This window comes from Melitaea cinxia, chromosome Z (genome assembly GCF_905220565.1).
Source record: "Melitaea cinxia chromosome Z, ilMelCinx1.1, whole genome shotgun sequence".
Classification (NCBI taxonomy): domain Eukaryota; kingdom Metazoa; phylum Arthropoda; class Insecta; order Lepidoptera; family Nymphalidae; genus Melitaea; species Melitaea cinxia.
This window is the reverse complement of record NC_059424.1, coordinates 5,396,117-5,420,855: the sequence shown is the minus strand read 5'-3', so window position 1 is coordinate 5,420,855 and position 24,739 is coordinate 5,396,117. Positions and strand designations below refer to the sequence as shown.

Here is a 24,739-nt window from a genome sequence, read left to right as displayed (position 1 = left end):
CAATTCTTTCGATTTTTCTGTAGCCTTTATAATAAGTAACGAACAACACATACATGTCAACAATTTGTTACGATATCACAAAATTTTTTTTGAATTTGTTTAGATTACTTAAGTAGCCAAAATGTGTCTGCTACACACTGCCTGATCTATTCTATTATAATTTGTGAACATATCACTCACTCACTTAAGCCTAATACAGTTCACTGTTGGACATTGGCCTCTACAAGTTCGCGCGAAAAATGGCGCGAACTCATATGTTTTACCCATAGTCACCACGCTACCACGATTAACTACTCTTTCAAGAAGGTTTAATCATGAACATATTCACAAAAACTTACTTTATAACCTTCATGGCCTAATTAGCTTTAATGGTTGTATCTGAGTCATACAACTTCTGATGGATATATATAATTAAGGGCAGACATATATTCCCAATGCTGCGTAGTTACGGCAGTAAGAATATAGCCACCCCCTCTCTTCCCGTGGGTGTCGTAAGAGGCGACTAAGGGATAACAGTTCCACTACCACCTCGGAACTTAAAAAGCCGACCGACGATGGCGGGATAACCATCCAACTGCTGGCTTTGAATTTCACAGGCCGTAGGCGGAGAGCAGCGTCTTCGGTGCGACAAAACCAGCCCCGCGGTCACCAACCCGCCTGCCCAGCGTGGTGACTATGGGCAAAACACACGAGTTCACGCCATTTTTGGTGCGAACTTGTGGAAGCCTATGTCAAGCAGTGGACTGCAATAGGCTTAAATGATGATGAAAAAAAAATGAATCTATGAAATTATGTATATAATAAAAGCTATACATATAATGTTATGTCGTCAAGGAAATAAAAAATATAGATTATAATATAAAAATTAATAAGAATTAATAAACACTTCACACTCAACGGATCCCCCAGTAGGATTTTCTCCTGTGTTGGGGCTCCGGAAAAACACACAAAACACAACACTCAGACCACCACTAACATCTATATGGTCGATATCAATTTCTGTCGTGATTGGGTATCGAACCCTCGACCGCCAGCGTAACAGCCAGTGCTATGACCGCTGCGCCAACGCATCGTCTAATCATTTAATTTTTCTGTTCGGGCTCTGGCTTACATAAATAGCTATCAACAAGCAATTCATCGGCGTCTAGTATAGTAGTATTATTAGCACTTTCTGTCATCATACTGTCACCAAAAATATTGTCAACATCCAATAGGTTGTGATCCAATCCCGGTTCTAAAATAACGTCTTTTAAAAAGTCATCAGGCATTTCCATGTCAAATTTGGGCAATTCAAAGCTACTTTCCAACGTTTGAGATTCGAAACTCTGATTAATGGATTCTTGTGGATCAGTGAATATAGAGTCTAAATCTGCTAAGGAATATGTATTTTCAGAGGGAGGGAGTACCCTTGAAGGGCTAGACTGGGAGACGCGGCGTAGGGGACGATTTCGTTCACCCTTACGCCCTCCCGAAGCTTTCTGTTATACTTTTAGTTTCTTCTGACCCTTTTTAAGGGCGCGCTCTTTAGCCTTCTCGTATAATGGCATCAGTTTCTTTTCCTCTGCCAATATTTTTAGAAGCGTTATTATGAATGGTAGGTAGTTATGTCTCCTCCGCGCCATTTCTTGACGGTATCTTAACATCTTAGCATCCTCATATTCTATCAACATTTTCAATCTACGGATTTCTTTTTCCGTGTCGTCAGTTTCCATCCCGAGCATTTGTGTTTCCCGCATCAATTCTCCGATTTGTCGCTCATATATCATTTTTCTATCAGACACGAGTGCCATCAAGTTAAAATGTATTTCACCCTCGGTGTATCTGTGAATAATCAGTAATTTTATATAATTAAGTAAAATAATTACCAAGTACTTGAATATGTTTTTTATATATTTGTATTATTAAGTGGCTTGTTTGAAATCATAATTTACATTACATAAAATTCTCATGTCAGTGTTAGGGGCCAAACTCCTCCAAAATGGCTTGACCGATTCTTATTAAAAATTTTGTGCATATTTGGTAGATCTGAGAATCGGTCGTAAACTATTTTTTTAAGCCCTAGGTTATAAAGGTGACCCACCCCAAAAGGATTTTTTTCTCATTTTTTGGCAATTTTTTTAATTTTATATTATTATGATTTGGCATTGAAAAATCACACTTGGCGGTATTTTTTAATAGCATTTAAAAGCAGAACAACATTTGCTGGGTCAGATAGTACCTATATTTTTTGGTAAACAAGTTTACTAATTCAGAAAGAATTCTTAATTGTACTAATACGTCTCTCTAGAAGACGATTTCAGGTAACTTAAAATCCTTCTGCCCCCTCTAATCTTTAGCTTTATAATGAAACTAGGCAACCTGCGCAGTTTCAGTACATTTAACTACTCCCTTTTGATTAAAACTTAAAAAGAATGATTCTTTATTGAAATAATCTTTTCGAACTCTTTAGTTTTAGACTATTGAAACAGTGAAAAAAATCTTACATATTAATTCTTTTCATGATGATAGGATGCACAACGTCGAGCCAATCTTGTTCTGGAGCAATGGGTCCATGGTCAATAGGTCCATCACGTAAACCGTCTAGCTCATAAAGCCGACCGTTTATGGGAATGTAACCGACGAAGTGGTAAGCATCTTCATCCTGTGAAACAAAGTGATTTTAAATTTAATTTAAGTAGGGCACAGCAGAAAATATCCTGCTCAAAATCTGGAGAAGTACCTCGACCTTACAGAAGATCATAGCTAAATAATTCTGCTTTCAAGCAGTGTTGTGTTCTTGTAGTGAGTAATGTGATCAGAGCTCATAGGAGGATGGGTGTAAGGTCAGCAACGTGCTCAAGATGGTTCTGGAGTTGCAGGCGTCTATAAGCTAAGCTACGGTAATCATTTACCTGTTGATTTGCTGACCTGATTGTATGAATAATAAACAAAATTACATCCAAGATGAGAAATAATTTTTTTTATTAAAAAAAATTAAGTTGCTGAATGTATACTTACAATTATGTGAAATGAATTTTCTATATTAGACTATAATAATCTTGTGTTAAGGTCAGCTTCCAATACCATATACAATTCAGAAAAATATACTATTAACCTTGAAGTACAATGAAGTAAACTAGCGCTAATAATAGCTTTCTTTTAATATTTAAAGTCCGAGAAATCCCAAAAACAAATCCCAACAACATATTATCCAATAATAAATAATCTACTATTGAAATAAACACAACAAAATTATCTGTGCTGCAGCAAAATAATGAAATTAAACTTACTTTAGCGGGCATCTTTTGATCAAACTCAAAAAGTGTTTGATTTGACATTGAGTTATGAGCACTTCGTATAGTTTGCGAGTTACTTAAGGTGAGTCCTCGCATTTTTGGATCAAATGACATGCTAAATTCCTTTAACTTGGTCAATTCAGGGCCCAAGTCTACATCTGGATGATCACAATTTAATAACAGGCTAATAACAGCCTGTGTTGCACATGCATTGTTTATAACCTGAAAAAAAAAATACAATCATGTTCTTTGATGATGAAACATGTTACAATTTATTATCATAACTATAAAATTTTATGAACAATAATTGCTTCAGTTGCTTGATTTTCATTGAAATAAATATCGAGATCAAAAATATACACCATTGCTTGTTAGAAAAACGTTAAAGTATAGTATCATACTTGTAATATTGGATACTAGCTGACCCAACCACACATTGCTGTGGCTCAGTAATTATAATTTATTAAAATACTAGCGACCAGCTCTGGCTTTGCACGGTTGCAAAAACTATCAGTGTTCCTCAACTATATTATGCATGTATTATACATATAAACCTTCCTCTAGAATCATTATATTTACTAAAGAAAAGTGCATCAAAATCCGTAGTTTTAAATATTTAAGCATACAGACAGCGGGAAGCAACTTTGTTTTATACTAAGTTATGATAAAACATCATGACATGACACTTTTTAAAAAATCGATGCATAATCACAGATCGCGATCAAATCGTAACTGCATATTATAAAATAAAAACAACACATATTGTACCTGTTTCGCAAAATAGATCTTTTCTAGTCGACTGTCATTCACAACGGGAAGTTGTGGCTCCTCATGTTGTAAATATTTGAATAGGAATATAAGTCCGTGGACAGGCCTAAAAGTTGTAAGACAATGTACAAGTGTTCTTCATTTAGTATAATATATTGATCTAAAATTTTCTATTATTCCCCCTGAGACAACATTTAAAATACAATGTAAGGGGCCTATTATTGTAAATAGACAGACAGACATCTATCTTGCAACATACAAACTAGAGAAAAACTGATGTATCCTACATCGCACTATCAAAGTAATCAAAGTGATTGAGTATATCTATACAAGAACCCGACAACAACCGTCGGGGCAGTAGCCCACCAGACACAACACCCGTCTGGTTGGAGGATCCTCCCTTTTCAATGGGGGACGAGGAACTCAACACCCTATACCATCGTACCCCCAAAAGCCAAACTTAAAATTATTGGAACAAAGTTCCTTACAGGCAGGCTTGACATTTGGCTGGGCAACTGAGAAAAATGTGAGACTAAAACTGTAAGAAAAATATATAACGGAAGTGACGTAATATTTCAGTTACACGACTGTATAATATGACGTTTGTAAAACTAAAATATTACTAGTAAATTTTTTTTTAAATTATTTATGTAATTTTATACTGTCGACAAAAATAAATAAAGACACGTTTTTTTATTTCACTTAATAGTTTGAATTATTATTATTATTATTATTATTTTGTTTGATTTATTTTATTTTATGGCATTTTTTATTTATATTTTATTTCTTTTTAAGTTACTATAATATATGTTTGAGAAAACTTTTTTGCATATTAATAATTTTTTACCTTAAATTATCAAATATACCTTCTCCTTCATCCATTGACCACATTTCTTCAACTTGAACCCCTTTTACACCTACAAATGATTAAAAAAAGGTTATTTAAAAGACATTAAACAGTCTTAAGTGTCCCTATAATAAGGCAAAGGCCTCTTCTCTGTGTAGAAGAGTTAAAACCCCTACACTCTGCTTGCTGCAGGCAAATTCCCTACCATGAGTAACATTATTAGGTGTTTTTTATTTTTATAAATCTAGGTCGGCAAACAAGCATATGGTTCATTTGATGGTAAGCGATAACCATAGCTTATAGGTACCTGCAAAACCCAAAGCATCCCAAGCGCTTTGCCGACCCTCAATCCCCAGGGGCTCACCTTACTCACCACAGGAATAATATGCTTGAATGCAGTTTTATTTAGTTGCAATTTTATATAAGGTTGAGATAGTAGTTCCCCCGTCAGACTGCTCCAGATTTTGAGTAGGATATTTCCTGCTGCTGTGCCCTAACTCAGGTAAGTCTGTGATAACTACTGGGACTGTACATGTTCCCCAAAGCACAATGAGGAGATCTTAAAGCACATACACAAACCAGAAACAGTTACTTGAACAACTTGAATCTGCCTCTGGTATCAAAAAAAGCAACAGCTGGATTACAGATGACTCTTGAGACTGCTAAACTAAAATGGTTGTTGTTTACAGTACAATTTATAAAAAAAATATTGTGCTTATATGATGATGCTTGTCCAGGTTTACTTTTGTAGGAATAAGGTAAGTTCTATTGTTGAAACATTAACATTACAATTTAGTGTTTTTTGCGAGACTAATGATAATTCAAGGTCTTCTTGTATACTAAATTTATTGATTTGCACTAAATAATATCTTACCGAATATTTTTTAATATCATATCAAAAATCGACCATTCCAGCGGGGATCGAACCTGCGTCTCCGACTGATTGTGTCAGTGCTCTAGCCAATTAAGCCATGGAAAGATGTATCCGCTAGATCAAAACTTTTGATATGATGATTTTATATTCAGTCTAAGCGACCGTGACATAATATGATATTAACAAAATGTTTACAATTTCCTAATGTGTGGGTAACACAAAAATAAAAAATGGTACAAATCTTACCGAATGTTTTGATTAACTGTGTGAACACCCCGGGGTCACTCTCTATAAGACACCAATCACCAGCAGACTCCATGATGTTGGTTTTATTCTATTAAGTAATCATAATAATATATTAAACATCTTTTGAATGAAAATAAAGAATCAGTTGACATTTAAATTAAATTACAAAAATAATATCAAAAAATGTCTCCACCTAGAAGTAAAATAAACAAGCTTTTCCGAATATGTTATAAAACTCTCACTTTTTGAAAACATGCAACATCAATCCTACGTGAAGAGTAATTATATTGCTTGCAAAAATTTTGTAGCCATGCTTTACCTAACTCAAAAAAATATATATTTAGTATATCCATAACAAAGATACTTGCAAGAATGTCACGCCTGGTACTTATTTAAACTAAATTATGATCATTATTGGACTTTTATAAATAATATACTATCTAAACAAGCTAGCTAAGCTAGTTACAGAATAGTTATATAAATAGATACCGAAAACAAATTAAAGGCATAAACAGTTTGGTATTTTATTGACACACAAGTCAAAAGTTAAATAAAAATTAAACAATTTAGAAACAAGCAAAGGTCAGGTTTTCTGTTTACAATTGTCATAAAGTAATATTTCAATTGCATCTTTCACAATAATATTATAAAGCAAAAAGGTTTACTTGATTGATCAACATTCTAGTCTTAAAAATTGTTTATTTGTAAACGTTTTAAGCTATTAAATATTGCATTATACATGAATACGAAGAAATTATAAGAAAAGTTATAATTAAAAAAAACGCATAGATAGCCTAGATCTGAATAATATAGCGAGAACAAGGCAATGAAATCGAAATAACAAATACAACTTAATTCTTAGACCACATAGTGGCTAAAAAATCATGTTTTATTGTTTGAATAACAAACTCTGTTACTATTGTATGTTAAAGTTTTCGCAGTCACATTATTTATTAATAAATATTAATAGTGTTTGTTCATTAACTACTATTTGAGAAAATCGTTCCATGAGACTTAACACGAACTGACAATGTACTAGCTTAGTTGAAATAAATTCCGAAAGTAGAAAATTCTTCAAATTGACTTACTGGATTTTATGAAGTAATACTTTAAATCTCCATCAATTGATAAGTACGAAGTACAAAGTATACAGTGTAACGACGTGTATTTAATTTACCGAATTACCGTGGATTTATGACAAAGAGTATATTTATAACAAAATATCGAATTGAAATCAAATTAAAATGGCAATTTGGCATTATATGATTGTGCAAATTGGTGCAAATGATTTTTTTTTTTTTTTTTTGGGATTTTATGACCTGGTATCTATAACCTTTAGGTCAACTCTTATTCTTCATATATGTAATAATACGGCTATGAGCACATTTCATTAAATTGTTTTAATTGTATTCTTTATGTATTTGTAGATGTGCTTGTAAGTATGTTCGTCTTGTAATAATTGTTTTAATGGCGGCGGGCGGGACAATAAATGACACTTATTTTCAACATCACTAAGTTCACTGGCCAACACTAGTCTGTCAATCAAAAATTTTTGACAATCGAAAATAATGTGTTCCACAGTTCCATCACTTGAATTACAATGTGGACAAGTTTTATTCGCAATAATGCCGAGTCGAACAAGGTGTGACGGTGCAGTATTATGACCAAAACGTAGTCTATTTATGATAGTAATAAAGTCTCTAGTAGCATCTTGCATACGATGATACCAAGGTCTTGCAGGTAAACTTTCTTGTATGCTCCCATACCATTTTCCTTTCGTATCTTGATCTTTCTTCCACATTTCTAACCACAACTTTTGAGTATTCTGGTCAATACATTGCAAGTAATCGGACATAGGAACATTCATTGCATTTCTAACGTCAACAGCATTAACTCCTTCATATGCAGTTTTATCAGCCATTTCATTGCCAGAGATACCTTTGTGGGAAGGCACCCATAGAAAGAAAATTTGAATATTTTTATTATGGTATTGGTGAATTATTTGTTTAATGAAATAAAGTATATAATTAGACTTGTATTTAACTGTGAGGGTACTTAAAGCTGTTATCAAACTCAAGGAATCAGAAATTATTAAAAAATATTTAATGTTATTGATTTCGCGAATACGCATTAATGCCTGATACACTGCATATGCCTCTGCCGTAAATATAGAGCAGGGTTCATGCAGAATAAAACTTGAAGAAAATTTTGCTTGTGGATCATATAGAGCAGCATGTACATAATCACTTGCTTTGCTCCCATCAGTGTAGATAACATAGTACATTGAATTTTCCTCCAAAAATTTAAGCATTTCTGAATTATTGTTTATTGTCTGCTGAACTATATTAATTGGATGTGAAATACATTGATAAGAGAAAGAGTAACATGGCCATGGAAACTGTTTTCTAATTTTAGAAAAGCTATTGTCTATTTCCAGGAGTATATCGGACAGTGTTGGAGAATTACCACATAATAGACCTTGTGCTGTTATTAATGGTCTTCTTGGTGTTCTATCTATATAAGGTACAATTTTATTTATTACTTGAGTATTGTTTGATGCTATTAGTTTGAGACAGTATCTTTCAGCAAGTAATATTCGCCTCAAAATCAAAGGCATCACTTTTGTCTCAACTTCCATGGCCCTTATGGGAGTTGAGCACATAGCACCAGATATTATTCTTAAAGCCTTATTCTGCAATATGTCTAATTTATTTACATGAGAACTATTCATATAAGCGAGTGAGCTATAATCTAAGTGACTTCTAACAATACTTTTATACAATATTGACAATATTTTAGGGTCTGCACCCCATGTTACACCACAAAGTGATCTGATAACATTTAGTCCTGTGTGAGCATTTTTGGATACATATTTAATATGTTCTTCAAAAGTTAGTTTTGGGTCCAGTATTATTCCTAAAAACTTCTTTGAAGTGACTCTATTTATAATTTCATTATTGTAAATAACATTCGAATTTGAGGTTTCATTGCCAAAAAACATAACACTACTTTTAGAGGGGTTAATTTTTAAATGTAAACGATCATTATAATATTGTAATAGTTGAAATAAGGATTTGTTCATATTATCTATTGCAATCTCTAAGTTGTAATTACTGCTATATAATACAATGTCATCAGCAAATTGTAAAATATTTACATTCTTATTATTTACATATTTACAAATTTCACTTGTGTATATATTGTATAGTAGTGGAGATAGCGTGGCACCCTGCATTGTGCCTTTTGAGGCACATTTGGGTCCATATAAAATATTGTTATGCCTAGCATAGATTGTTCTGTTGTTCAAAAAATTAAAAATCCACTTACATAAGTGCCCGGGCACACCCAACCTAGACATGATTTGAACTAGTATACCAGGATCAACACTATCAAAAGCACTTTGAACATCTAGGAATACGCAAACAGTGTTTAATTTTCTATGTTTTGCATTTTTCAGGTCAGAGATTAAAGAGGTGAAACTGTCTGCACTACTACGCCCTCTACGGAAGCCATATTGTATATGTGGAATGAAACACTTGGATTCAACATACCAGTCAAGACGGACTTTCACCATATTTTCGAATATTTTACCAAGACAGGATGACAAGGAAATTGGTCTATAAGAACTAGCAAACTCAGGAGATTTGTCGGGCTTAAGTATTGGGACAACACACTGTGTTTTCCATGACTGTGGAATAGATTTATTACGCCAAAGCAAATTGAGGATGCTAAGAAACAACTTTTGGGCAGATACATCTAACTTTTTAATTACTATGTAAGGATAATCATCTAAGCCAGGAGTTGTATTTCGTCTAGAGTGCAAGCTTGTTAAAAATTCAGACCATGAAAATGGATCCAGTAAAAATTTAGAATTTGGGTTGTGATTGTTGATTTCAAAAAGAACGTTCAGTTGATCTACCTCAATTAAGTTGCTATTATCTGATAATTTATCCAAGAGTGGAGATATAAACTCATTTGTATATGATTTATTCTTAGGTCTTATGCCTTTAAACATTTTTAATAAATTCCAAATTTTACTTATGTGAGTATTTCTATTAAAAGTGTTACATAAATTATTCCATCCAATTTTTTTCTGTTCTGAAATTGTTCTCTTTTTCTGGGCATCTTTTCTTTTGTAATTAATATAATTTTCAATAGTAGGCTCTTTTCTATATAGTTTTAGTGCATTATATGAAGCAATAACACTTTGTTCACATATACTATTCCACCAGGGAGATGGTGGCCTGCTTATGAAAGTGTTTGTTTTAGTGAGCTTTGGAATTGACATTTCTTTAAGAGTATCTAAATGAAGACAGAAATTATTATAGGTTGAAATAGGATCATGTGATTGAAGTATGAGATCATTAAACATTGTTTTGGAAAGAGCTGTGTATGTTGCCCAGTCAGCTTTTTTATATATGAACCTATCTACAGGGGAATTGAGATGATATTTATCTACATGTAATAAAATCTCTGTTATTGTTGGATAATGGTAACTTCCCATTGTATCATCATGTACAGACCATTCACATAGTGGTGCGAGGCTGCCACTGATGAAGCTTACATCAATGGCAGAAGAAGTTTGTCTAGGGCGATTTATAGTTGTAGGTCTACCATCATTTAAAATACACAAATCTAAGTCATCAATTAAATTAAATAACTCCTGACCTCTACCTTTCGTTGACTGACAACCAAATGCAATATGATGAGCATTAAAGTCACCACTCATATATATGGGTTTTGGTAGATCATTAATAATGTAACGGAGTCTATTAATTCGTATACGCCCACTTGAAGGTGGACAGTATACACAGAGAATTGTTAAACTACTATGTCCTGTTGATACAGATACAGCAACTGTTTGAATGTCTTCATAAAATCTGGTATTTAATATATTATACTTAAGGTATGGTTTTATCAGTATTGCAACTCCATTATGTGAATTGTTTGAATTTTTGTTGTAAATATTATACCCTGGTATTTTAAAATTATTATCTTTTAACCATGTCTCATTAAGAAGGTAAATATCAATATTTTGTTGTTTTAAAAATTGTATCAATAAAGGTTTTTTACTATTTGCACTTTGAATGTTATACTGCGCAATACGTAACTTGGATTGTGTAGAACTAGGCCCTACACAATCCATTATGTTAAGTTTTTTAATAATGCATCTTTAATAGTTTTAAAATTAGTAGGTATACTGTCATCTTTATTGGCTAATTCCACCAACGTCTGCACTAGGGCCATAAGTACATCGTTGTTGGAAATTATTTGACTTTTAAGGTCTTTAGAATGGACTGTTTTAACTTTATTTACATCTTGTACAGACTTATTTGCAGAGATATTTACAGACTTATTTACAATAACATTACTTTTTACAGGTTGTGATTTTGGTGATGGGAGTGGAGGGAAATCTGTTTCATTTGTGGTGACTTGTTTTGTAAAGGCGACACTTGCATAAGATATGTTGTTTTTCTTTTCGATAATCTTCTTTGTTTTAATAGGACATAATCTAGATATCGCAAGATGAGGTCCACTGCAATTTATGCAGCTGATTTCTGTTGGTTTATCACATTCCTTATACAAGTGCTCACCTCCGCAAATACTACATCTTTGTTTACCGTTACAAATCTTTGCTGAATGATTAAATTTAAAACACTTATAACACTGTAATAATGGTGGAATGTATTCGAAAACTCTGTACGAGAATAGATCATATTGTACATTACTAGGCAGTACATTAGATAAAAAGGTTATGCTTACAGTCTGTAATGGAATGCGCTCTTGTCCTACTTTCTTTGAAAACCTTCTTATTGCCACTATTTCATAAATTGAAGAAAGTCTTGTGTAAAGTTCTTTGTTAGATATATTCGCTGGAACGAATCTAATGATGCCAGTTTTTTCAATTTGCGCTGCCGGTATGAACGCCTTCATGTTATATTTTGTGAGGAAAGTAGTGTTATTAATAAAGTTATTGGCCGTATTATATTGCTTAAAAATAACTGCTATTTTATTTGCATTCACCCTCTGAATACCCGTCACACCTTTTACATCCATTGCGAAAATATGATTTAAGTATATAGGGCTCTTGTTACCCAATCTATCGTCATTTGTGGATTCTACATATACTTTAAAATCTGTGTTTAGTGAGTTTTCCGGATACAGTCTTTTGTAATTCGGTTTGTAGTACGGTAAATACGCATCTCGCTCATCACCGCAGCCAGATGATACGCCTCCTCCTTCATCCGTAGGCCGTGGCCGTTTTTTTGAGGCGGGCGGGTGAGACCCGCCCCCCTCGTTTACCTCCATTGCTATTGTGCTTTTCAGCAGCTAATAGCAATATTTTAAATACACTTTAGCTATAAAAAAAATCACTTATCAGAAAAATTTTAAAATTAAATTTTAAAGTCAACCGCGCTTTTTCAAGGTTCCCGCCAAAGTCCACTACAATACAAAAAATGTGGTAAAGTTGTGACCTACCCCACCCCAGCCCGCAAAATAATGATATTTGTAATAAAAAAAATACTAATTGATAGATTTTGAATTGCTCAATTCAACTACGTTGTCCTTTTAAATTGCTCACCTCAAATTATATAATTAAAAATCAAAATTTAAAAAAAAAAACAAATATTTTCAAACTCCTATATCTTTCGATGTATACAATATTTTAAATTGCTCAAAGTGTTAAAAAACTGCTCAAGTTGTATTTATAATTGCTCAAGTATAGTTTGGAACAGATCCACTTCCCTTAATTTTTAAATAAATATAAATAGTTTGCACAAATAAAATATTGATATTTGTAAAAAAAAAAATACTAATCGATACATTTTCAATAGCTCAATTGGACTACGTTGTCCTTTTAAATTGCTCACCTCAAATTATTTAATTATAAATTAAAAAAGTCGTTGAAAAATATTCTTTTATCAATATTTTCAAACTCCTATATCTTTTGATGTATACAATATTTTAAATTGCTCAACGTGTTAAAACCCTGCTGAAGTTACATTTATAATTGCTCAAGTACAGATTTGAACAGCTCCACTTTCCTTAATTTTTAAATAAATATATAAAGTTGGAACAAATTTAACGTTTATATCGATAAAGTGAGCGCTGCAGATGCGCATAGACAATGATGGGAAGCCAAAAAAATTGCGGATATTCGTAATAAAAAGATGCTAATCGTTCGATTTTCAATAGCTCAATTCAACTACGTTGGCCTTTTAAATTGCTCACTTCAAATTATTTAATTAAAAATCAAAAAAGTCGTTGAAAAAAATTCATTTATCAATATTTTCAAACTCCTATATCTTTTGATGTATACAATATTTTAAATTGCTCAACGTGTTAAAACCCTGCTGAAGTTGCATTTATAATTGCTCAAGTACAGATTTGAACAGCTCCACTTTCCTTAATTTTTAAATATATATAAATTGTTTGAACAAATAAATTCATGGTATTTGTACAAAAAAAAATACTAATCGATACATTTTCAATAGCTCAATTCAACTACGTTATCCTTTTAAATTGCTCACCTCAAATTATTTAATTATAAATCAAAAAAGTCGTTGAAAAAATTCATTTATCAATATTTTCAAACTCCTATATCTTTTGATGTATACAATATTTTAAATTGCTCAACGTGTTAAAACCCTGCTGAAGTTGCATTTATAATTGCTCAAATACAGTTTTGAACAACTCCGCTTTCCTTAATTTTTAAATAAATATAAATAGTTTGAACAAATTTATCGTTTATATCATAAGACAGGTGTATATACGCTGCGCGTGCGCATAGACAATGAGGGGAAGCCAAAAAATTGCAGATATTCGTAATAAAAAAGATACTAATCGATAGATTTTCAATAGCTCAATTCAACTACGTTGTCCTTTTAAATTGCTCACCTCAAATTATTTAATTAAAAATCAAAAAAGTCGTTGAAAAAAATTCATTTATCAATATTTTCAAACTCCTATATCTTTTGATGTATACAATATTTTAAATTGCTCAACGTGTTAAAACCCTGCTGAAGTTACATTTATAATTGCCCAAGTACAGATTTGAACAGCTCCACTTTCCTTAATTTTTAAATAAATATATAAAGTTGGAACGAATTTAACGTTTATATCGATAAATTGAGCGCTGCAGATGCGCATAGACAATGATGGGAAGCCAAAAAAATTGCGAATATTCGTAATTAAAAGATGCTAATCATTCGATTTTCAATAGCTCAATTCAACTACGTTGGCCTTTTAAATTGCTCACTTCAAATTATTTAATTAAAAATCAAAAAAGTCGTTGAAAAAAATTCATTTATCAATATTTTCAAACTCCTATATCTTTTGATGTATACAATATTTTAAATTGCTCAAAGTGTTAAAGAACTGCTCAAGTTGCATTTATAATTGCTCAAGTACAGTTTGGAACAGCCCCATCCCCAGCCCTGTATTTGAGCAATTATAAGTGCAACTTGAGCAGTTCTTTAACACTTTGAGCAATTTAAAATATTGTATACATCAAAAGATATAGGAGTTTGAAAATATTGATAAATGAATTTTTTTCAACGACTTCTTTGATTTTTAATTAAATAATTTGAGGTGAACAATTTAAAAGGACAACGTAGTTGAATTGAGCTATTGAAAATCTATCGATTAGTATCTTTTTTATTACGAATATCTGCAATTTTTTGGCTTCCCCTCATTGTCTATGCGCACGCGCAGCGTATATACACCTGTCTTATGATATAAACGATAAATTTGTTCAAACTATTTATATTTATTTAAAAATTAAGGAAAGCGGAGTTGTTCAAAACTGTATTTGAACAATTATAAATGCAACTTCAGCAGAGTTTTAACACGTTGAGCAATTTAAAATATTGTATACATCAAAAGATATAGGAGTTTGAAAATATTGATAAATGATTTTTTTCAACGACTTTTTTGATTTATAATTAAATAATTTGAGGTGAGCAATTTAAAAGGATAACGTAGTTGAATTGAGCTATTGAAAATGTATCGATTAGTATTTTTTTTTTACAAATACCATTAATTTATTTGTTCAAACAATTTATATATATTTAAAAATTAAGGAAAGTGTAGCTGTTCAAATCTGTACTTGAGCAATTATAAATGCAACTTCAGCAGGGTTTTAACACGTTGAGCAATTTAAAATATTGTATACATCAAAAGATATAGGAGTTTGAAAATATTGATAAATGAATTTTTTTCAACGACTTTTTTGATTTTTAATTAAATAATTTGAAGTGAGCAATTTAAAAGGCCAACGTAGTTGAATTGAGCTATTGAAAATCGAACGATTAGCATCTTTTTATTACGAATATCCGCAATTTTTTTGGCTTCCCATCATTGTCTATGCGCATCTGCAGCGCTCACTTTATCGATATAAACGTTAAATTTGTTCCAACTTTATATATTTATTTAAAAATTAAGGAAAGTGGAGCTGTTCAAATCTGTACTTGAGCAATTATAAATGCAACTTCAGCAGGGTTTTAACACGTTGAGCAATTTAAAATATTGTATACATCAAAAGATATAGGAGTTTGAAAATATTGATAAAAGAATATTTTTCAACGACTTTTTTAATTTATAATTAAATAATTTGAGGTGAGCAATTTAAAAGGACAACGTAGTCCAATTGAGCTATTGAAAATGTATCGATTAGTATTTTTTTTTTTACAAATATCAATATTTTATTTGTGCAAACTATTTATATTTATTTAAAAATTAAGGGAAGTGGATCTGTTCCAAACTATACTTGAGCAATTATAAATACAACTTGAGCAGTTTTTTAACACTTTGAGCAATTTAAAATATTGTATACATCGAAAGATATAGGAGTTTGAAAATATTTGTTTTTTTTTTTTTAAATTTTGATTTTTAATTATATAATTTGAGGTGAGCAATTTAAAAGGACAACGTAGTTGAATTGAGCAATTCAAAATCTATCAATTAGTATTTTTTTTATTACAAATATCATTATTTTGCGGGCTGGGGTGGGGTAGGTAAAGTTGTGCCTTCACCAGTTTTATGTGTTCCATCCTTGTCAAGGGGAGTGCTAACCGTCTCTCCTTTCAATAGACACGGTGCAAATGATTAGTGTTGCCCATAGATTATACCAGATTATACACTTAGATACTGATAGTGTTGCCTTTGACTAGTGATGTGTAGTCTTGGTAAGCACATGTACGATGTACTAAAAGGTTATAATGTTATATTACTTAGTAAGGTACAAAATGTAATAGTACCAAACGTCAATGGCTATTCGGACCTAATCGGACTAATCGTACACTGTAACAGTACTATCAACTATCACAGTTCACCGCGGTCCAACGAGTTTTTGTATTGTACGTCTATGGGTCCGAGTATCACACTGTCCGACTGTCCGATCAGTGTTGCAAAAGTGTAAAATAAAAAATCGGTATATTTGGCTCCGAAAAATCGGTAGAAATCGGTAGATTTTTACTCGGAGTAAAACAAAAGTATTAAACAATAATGCGTTCATTTATTTAAATTTGTTCCGTTAAATTAAATCAAATTCTTTATTTGCATGAATATAATTAATACATAAGGTGTTATTAGTTGTCTCATATAATGTGTGTTATTAGTTGTCTCATATAATCTCTATATATATAAAAGCGAAAGGTCACTCACTCATCACGAAATCTCCGAAACTGTAACACCTACAAACTTGAAATTTGGCAGGTAGGCTCCTTATAAGACCTAGGCATCCGCTAAGAACGGATTTTACGAAACTCGACCCCTAAGGGGGTAAAACGGGGGTTGAAAGTTTGTATGAAAGTCCTATGTTTTTGAAGTAAGAGACTTGAAATTTAAAATGTATGCTTTATAGATGGTGAGAAGGTGTCCAAATAATGTATCTTTAGAAATCAACTCTCTTTTGGGGTTAAAACGGGGGATGGTAGGTTGACTCACTCATCACGAAATCTCTGGAACTATAACAGCTACAAACTTGAAATTTAGCAGCAAGGCTCCTTATAGGGCGTAGACATCTGCTAAGAACTGATTTTACGAAACTCAACCCTTAAGGGGGTAAAACGGGGGTTGGAAGTTTGTATGAAAGTCCTATGTTTTTGAAGTAAGAGACTTGAAATTTAAAATTTATGCTCTATAGATGTTGAGAAGGTGTCCAAATAACCTATCTTTAGAAATCAACTCCCTTTTGGGGTTAAAACGGAGGATAGTAGGTTGACTCACTCATCACAAAATCTCCGAAACTATAATACCTACAAACTTGAAACTTAGCAGGAAGGCTCCTTATAGGGCGTAGACATCCGATAAGAACGAATTTTACGAAATTCGAACCTTAAGGGGGTAAAACGGGGGTTGGAAGTTTGTGTGAAAGTCCCATGTTTTTGAAGTAAGAGACTTGAAATTTAAAATGTTCGCTCTTTAGATGGTGAGAAGGTGTCCAAATAATGTATCTTTAGAAATCAACACTCTTTTGGAGTTGAAACGGGGGATGGTAGGTTGACTCACTCATCACGAAACCTCCGAAACTATGACAGCTAAAAAGTTGAAATTTGGCATGTAGGTTCTTAATAGGGCGTAGACATCCGCTAAGAACTGATTTTATGAAAATAGAACCCTAAGGGGATAAAATGGGGGCTGGAAGTTTGTATGAAAGTCCTATGTTTTAGAAGTAAGAGACTTGAAATTTAAAATATATGCTCTATAGATGTTGACGAGGTATTCAAATGCATCGTAATATATATAAAAGAGAAAGGTCACTAACTCACTCATCACGAGAACTCAAAAAGCGCTGGATGGTCTATCCATCCAGGTTGGACAAAGATAAAATTTGCCAGGAAGGTAGATTATAGATAGCAGACGTACGCTAAGAACGGATTTTACGATATTCCACCGCTATGGGGGTTTAATTGGGGTTGATAGTTTGTATGAAACATATACAGCCTAAAACTAAAAATAAAAATGTGGTGTATAGAGAGTTTTATAAAAATAACCATTAAATTATACTAAATTATGCCTTTTAAAAAGTTACTCAGTTTCATAAGCATTTCAAGTGACTGAAATAAAAAATAATTTGCGCTAAGCATCTTAATAGTAATGCATATCTTCATAACCACGCGGACGTAGTCGCGGGCAACAGTTAGTGTATTATAAAACAAAGTCCCAAAAAGTGTATGTGATCGATTCGCTCAAAATCTACCGAACGGATTTTCATGCGGTTTCACCATTGGAGAGAGGGCTCCACCATTGGCAAGAGGGAGGTTTACGGAACGGCTAAGGCGATTTTGATGAGAGTTTCATTTGAAGTTTGCCTGGAAAACTTTGTGACACACTGATTTCAACGCGGGCGAAGCCGCGGGCACAGCTAGTATCTCATATAATCTACCTTAAACGGCGTGCAAATTTTTGTTCCATTTATAATTATAATTATTTTACATTACAGAAAAAGAAGTACTTAAAGCAATACGTTTTATCACTAAGAAACATTAATTATAGAAGTAGTCCATACAATGGAGACAAAAAGAAGTAATTTATTTATTTTATTTATTTTGTTTACAAAACCAACAGCCTTATTTACTAAACATATCACTGCTCTCACTCACACACTCACTCTACAATCTTATAGTAACCTAATAACAGGCTTTCCTTAATTATCTGAGCATGTAAATTTGGTGTTACCGTATATTAATTATTTTACATTCATTAAAAATTCAAAAATTCGGTAGATAGCACTGCTAAATCGGTATATCGGTAGACAAGGGCCAAAATCGGTAGATCTACCGATAAATCGGTAGCTTTTGCAACGCTGTGTCCGATTACCGTCCGACTGTCCGATTGTCCGGCTGTCCGAGCATAGATGAAGTAAAAAAAAGTAGATAATGCGCGGCCTTTGTTGTTAGTGAAGCCACAAAACTCGGCTCCTTCAAGTAAACACACGCGCTCACGCACACATATGCATCAAACTACGCTCATTTTCGTTAGTATCTCACGAGGCCTCGTACAGTAACTTTGCCTATAAAATGCCGTTCTTTTGTAATTAAATGGTGCAAAAACAATACCAAAGTAAACAAAAAGTCTGAAGAAATATTGTTTCACACGTAAATACATACAAAACTTTATATTTTTCGTTATTCCAAAATAATATTGAGGTTATTCGGAACTTATAATTTCTATGCGCCAAAATGACGTACCGAGGGAGTGTTACCAGTAATTTTTATTTCCATTAGCCCAAAATGCGGGTAAGTAAATTGTAGGCAATCATAGAAAAATAATTAAGTAGAAAGTGGACATCATTATTGTGTTTTTTTTTTATCGTGTGATTTTATGTTTTACCTAAATTGAAGTCAATATGAATTTTTAACTCGTTTTTGTCTGTTTAAATTTGTGAATTAACTACTCATATTTTACTACTAAATATCATGATTTTAGGTTTCCAACGAATATTTTAATAGGAGATAGATAGAATAGGTAGCTGCTGTGCGACTGAGCTGAAATGAACTACAACGACAGCCATCCTCATCTAGTGTCGTTTGTTCAAACCATTTTGATAAAGCTGACATGTACGGTACAAAACGTGGACTTCGCAGAGTACCATCACGTATATACGTGACTACTACCTAGTAGTAAGTAGTAGTCACGTATATACGTGACTACTACTTACTACTAGGTATTTTAATGTTGAATTTTTTGTTCTAGGACCTACCGGATGAGTCTAAAATTAGTCGTTAACCAAGATTCAGTCTTTAATACACCTAGAAAACATAGACTAAAAGAAAAGTTAAAAAATAGGAACTTTATTTAAAAAAAAATGTAAAAAAATTAAATCATTACACGTACAAGAGTTAGACGTCTTTAAAACAGGAACTTGCCCTTCAGAGGAATCATCAATTACTTAAAAACGCAATTTTCATTGACACAGATTTATATAATTCATTAAATCAAAACAGGGCTGCAATAGATTTATTTAACAATTTGAAGCAAAAAAGGAGTAAATATATTTAAAACTATACACAGATTTTTATTTTCGCATACCCATTTTACCTATATTAAATTAATTGTGTTTAATCCCATTTAATAAAATTTTCAGGGACTTTTTTTAAAAAGTGTCAACACTTCACTCACTCACACATATTTAAAAAAGTGGCTTCACTTTTTTGTTCTAAGTGCGTTATCTATTCTTTTTACTTGATCTATGTGTCCGAGATGATCAGTGTTGCCAACTTTATTTTTACCAATGAAGCCGTGTAAACCACTAGAAACCACTAAAACTTATTGGCCTCTCAAACCACCAGAAATCCACTAAAAAAATCAAAGACAACGGCTACCTACCTAAATATAATTTGAAAATACAACAACAACAACGTAATTATTATCATGAAATAAAATAATAATTATTTAAGTTACGTACTACAGGAAACAATAATTAATGTAACTACAGAAAAAAAGGAAACAATTAGGTAAGTAGGTAGTGCGACTTATCGGATCAAAATATTCTGAGTTGCCACAGAGTTCCTAAGGTGGATTCGAGCTCGCAACGCACAAGAAGCATTGTGGTAAGATTAGCTAGCCCAAAAATACGGGACGACCTTCTGGCTTCCGTCAAACGATTTAATAAAAAGAATCCCCAGAACAAACTTAACACATCGCATCTGGGATTTGCTGGACAAAACTCACCGGTCTATGTTGTGGAACACTTGTCTCTAAAGAATAAAAGGCTCCATGCTGCCACCAGACTGGCTGCAAAAGAGAAGAAGTATGAATTTGTGTGGATAAGAAACGGTCGCGTTTTCGTTCGAAAAAATAATGAGTCTGCAGCTCAGTGGATTAAAAATATTGATGTCTTAAAAAATTTAAAATAAACTGATGCTCATTTCTATTTGCACGATTTTAGATATATATTTTTTTGTTATAAATTCACACTAAACATATTTTATCAAAATGTACGAGGTCTAAGGACCAAAACAGAGGATATCTATTCCGCGGTTCTCTCTCATGACTATGACATTATAGTTTTGACCGAAACTTGGTTAAACAGCACGGTTTTTGACAACGAAATTTTGGATGGTCGCTATATTTTGTATAGGCGTGATCGGTCGTCATGTCCTCTTTCTTTCCACAAAAAGGAAGGTGGTGGCGTGGCAATCGCTGTTAATAAAAAAATCGAATCAATAAGAAAATATGAATGGGAATCGGCTTGTGAAGACTTGTGGTTGTCAATTAAAACTAGTCATAATACTTATATATCTGTTTGCGTTGCCTATGTTCCGCCACCTGTTAGGGAGGATTACCTGGAATGCTTTCTTAAAAATGTCACAGATATCTGCAATAATAGAATGCCGCCTCGTTCACCAGTTCTCATCGTTGGTGACTTTAATTTATCTAATATTTTGTGGGAACCTAACAATAATGATAGTGACTTATTACCCAAACAATTTTCTAATAATGTAGATAGTATATTTTTCGAAAACATGGCTTTTAATAATTTAAAACAATATAATTCCATTAAAAATGTAAATAATCGTATTTTAGATTTAGTACTAGCGAATAGTTCTGATTGGATAAAAGTGAGCAAAACAGATGATGCTTTGGTATCAATAGATCGCCATCATCCGCCTTTAAATGTTTTTATTAATTTAAAAACTCATTGTGATAATTATATTAGATCTTCCCGTGCACCATTTCTGAATTTTTTCTTGTGTGATTTTGACGGTGTATCCAATGAATTAGATGACATAGACTGGTTATCCGCATTTAATAATGCATCCTCGGTGGACGAAAAAGTAGATATTTTCTATCAGACAATAATGCCTATTATATATAAATATACACCTATGCGTAAGCCCCGAGATAGCCACTATCCCATATGGTTTTCGGTTCCATTATTGAGGGCACTCAGGGAGAAGGCAAAATATCACTGTAAAAGCAAGAAATATAATAATTCAATGGATAAATACTCTTATGAGATACTGCGTGAACGATGCGCGGTAATGATAAAAGATTGCTATACAAATTTTAAAAAGCGTGTCTCTGAATGTATTCGTAGTGACCCTTCCTATTTTTGGACCTTCTTTAAGCATCAACGCAAAAATAGCAATAATTTTATTCCAAATGAAATGTTTCTCAAAGATTTCGTAGCCATAGGAGGTAAAAGTATATGCAATGCCTTCGCTAAATATTTTGAATCGATCTATATTTGCCCTAGTAATTGTCAATTGGAAGATTATCCCACCCCTCCCCCTGTGCACAATATTTCTAATATGCCATTAAGTGCTTGTCGGTTGTCAGAGGGAGAAGTTTTTGAGCATCTTTGTAATTTGGATCCATGCAAAGGAGCCGGGCCAGATCTCCTTGCTCCATTATTTCTTAAAAAATGCGCTCGTCAATTAGCTAGGCCACTTACCCTTATATATAATCATTCGCTGAACTCAGGTATTTTCCCTGCCAGGTGGAAAGCTGCTTATGTAACACCGGTCTACAAATCAGGGGACTCTAAGGATATTACAAATTACCGTCCAATATCCATTTTGTCAGTTAGTGGTAAGGTTTTGGAAAGTATAGTTCAAAAGCGAATTTACTCTCACATTGCTCCATTCTTAGACAACAACCAACACGGTTTTCGCCCTCGCAAATCTACGACTTCTAACTTAGTTAGTTATATTTCCGATATAGCAGAAATAGTGGATTCAGCTGGTGAGGTACATGCAATCTATACTGATTTCCGCAAAGCGTTTGACTTGGTCAACCATAAACTTCTCATGTTGAAAATTGAGTACATGGGAATTCACGGTTCTTTACTTCGTTGGTTCGAGTCCTATTTAGAGAATCGGTCACAGCTCGTTGCTGTAAATGGCTTTAAGTCTTACGAAATACAGGTAGCATCTGGTGTCCCACAGGGTTCCCATCTTGGTCCCACTCTCTTTTTAATTTTTATTAACGACTTAACACATTGTTTACATTCTAAAATGAAACTGTTTGCTGACGATTTAAAGATTTACAGAGCGATTGACTGCAAGCATGATATACGTGTACTACAGAGTGACATAGATGCCGTTAATTCCTGGTGCATCAGAAATGGCATGTCCCTAAACATTGATAAATGTTACCATATAAAATTCACAAGGAAGAGAAACCGGTTTAACTGCGTGTACAAAATAAATAATATAGACCTGACTGAGGTTGACTGTATCAGGGATCTTGGCGTTGTTATAGATTCAACTTTAAGTTTTCGCAAACACATTGAGAACGTAACGACCAAAGCTTCTAAGTTGTCGGGGCTAGTTTACAGACAGATGAAAATGTTCAATAACTCCACTTTATCGATACTAGTTTTTAACTGTATTGTCCGTAGCCTTCTTGAATATTGTAGTGTTGTGTGGAGCCCGAGTTATCAAGTTCATTCCGATAGAATCGAAAGAATCCAAAAGCGATTCCTTTTCCATCTAGTTTACGGAGATTTCAAGTATAAAGAATTGCTCACATATGAAGCTCGTCTTTCTTACTATAAAATGGTAACGCTAAAGGACCGTAGGTGGATCGCGGATATCGTTTTCCTGTCTAAACTTCTGAAGGGGTTAATTGATGCACCTGAATTGATTGAACGCCTTAATTTGCTTGTTCCTCGTAAGGGTTGCCGCTTACATAACCGTAAGATATTTAGTTTGCCCAGAGTAAAAAATAATCTTGGTAGACATAGTCCATTGCACAGAATGCAGTTTTTCGCGAATGGAAAGAGAGACGTAATAGATATCTTCTGTGATAGTATAGCTACAGTTAAAAATAAGCTGTATAATGAGCTACGTGTTTAAATTGTATATTGCTGTACAGTATTTTAGGTTTCTGTTGTAATTAATTTTCCCTCTTTTATATTGAAATGTTTAATTTGTTTTTCTTTTATTATTTGAACTGCATGTGTTTAGTATTTTATATTCCTAACTTTTGATTTTGCACTATTGTTAAGTTACCTGTTTTGATTTTAGTTTTGTTTTTTTTTTGTGAAATGCATGCTATGTCCACATCTAGGAGACTCAATTGTACATACCTACTTTACACTTTGTCCTTCACTTTATATGTCTATATTAAACGATTGTAGTCAGTTTTGTGGGCTAATAAAAAAAAAAAAAAAAAAAAAAAAAAGTACATAACTACTAAAGAAGATTGAGAAGTAAGTATCATTTACAGATTAGAGAACGATAGCGAATCAATAGCGAACTGTACTGTTCACTGAACTGACTGACGAGTGACGACTGAGTAAATAAATAACAACTTGGTCTTTCGAATCAAATAAAACTTAACCCAATAGTTGAACATATAAAGTTTATGTTCATTCAAGAAATTCATAAAAATTTTTCGGGGAATTCCCAACAGCCGACAGGCTTGAATTCGTTCGGTGTTGCCTACACAACAAAAATATACCATTTTTGCCTGTTGTGTGTGCCTGAAAAAAAAATCCACTAAGTTGGCAACACTGGAGATGATGTTATTCGTACAGCGTTCATTAGCTCTGAAATGAAACAGAGCTATACAGCAGAACGGTACGAACAAACGATTAATGTTGAATTTGTTAAGACCGTACGAGTTACATCACGTAGTGCATTCTATTCATTTCCCGTTTTAATGTCCCCTTTTTAATCAAAGTTTTATGAACATACATAAACTAATTCCTTTTACGTAAAAGTTATTTTTTTTTTTGTTATAGTTTTTGTTTAGCGTAGGTAAGTAAGAATGGAG

The 24,739-nt window shown here is 33.0% G+C and overlaps 2 protein-coding genes and 1 non-coding gene across 3 annotated transcripts; all 3 read right to left on the bottom strand.

Moving 5' to 3' along the window:
- Nucleotides 1-1,094: 1,094 nt before the first annotated feature.
- Nucleotides 1,095-7,294, bottom strand: LOC123668396 (ubiquitin carboxyl-terminal hydrolase isozyme L5). The gene is made up of 7 exons (XM_045602127.1): nucleotides 7,099-7,294; nucleotides 6,011-6,098; nucleotides 4,891-4,960; nucleotides 4,044-4,149; nucleotides 3,270-3,497; nucleotides 2,484-2,641; nucleotides 1,095-1,821 (listed from the first exon to the last, which is right to left on the bottom strand). The coding sequence occupies exons 2-7, from the start codon at nucleotides 6,081-6,083 to the stop codon at nucleotides 1,482-1,484; spliced, it is 975 nt and encodes a 324-aa protein (XP_045458083.1). The 5' UTR covers nucleotides 6,084-6,098; nucleotides 7,099-7,294; the 3' UTR covers nucleotides 1,095-1,481.
- A 3,861-nt stretch (nucleotides 7,295-11,155) lies between these two features.
- On the bottom strand, nucleotides 11,156-12,356 carry LOC123668524. Its single transcript, XM_045602259.1, has one exon. It carries the CDS (start codon nucleotides 12,317-12,319, stop codon nucleotides 11,156-11,158), a length of 1,164 nt encoding a protein of 387 aa, XP_045458215.1. The 5' UTR covers nucleotides 12,320-12,356.
- A 3,670-nt stretch (nucleotides 12,357-16,026) lies between these two features.
- On the bottom strand, nucleotides 16,027-16,106 carry LOC123669074. Its single transcript, XR_006745682.1, has one exon. It is a non-coding gene; the product is annotated as a U6atac minor spliceosomal RNA (small nuclear RNA).
- Nucleotides 16,107-24,739: the final 8,633 nt, after the last annotated feature.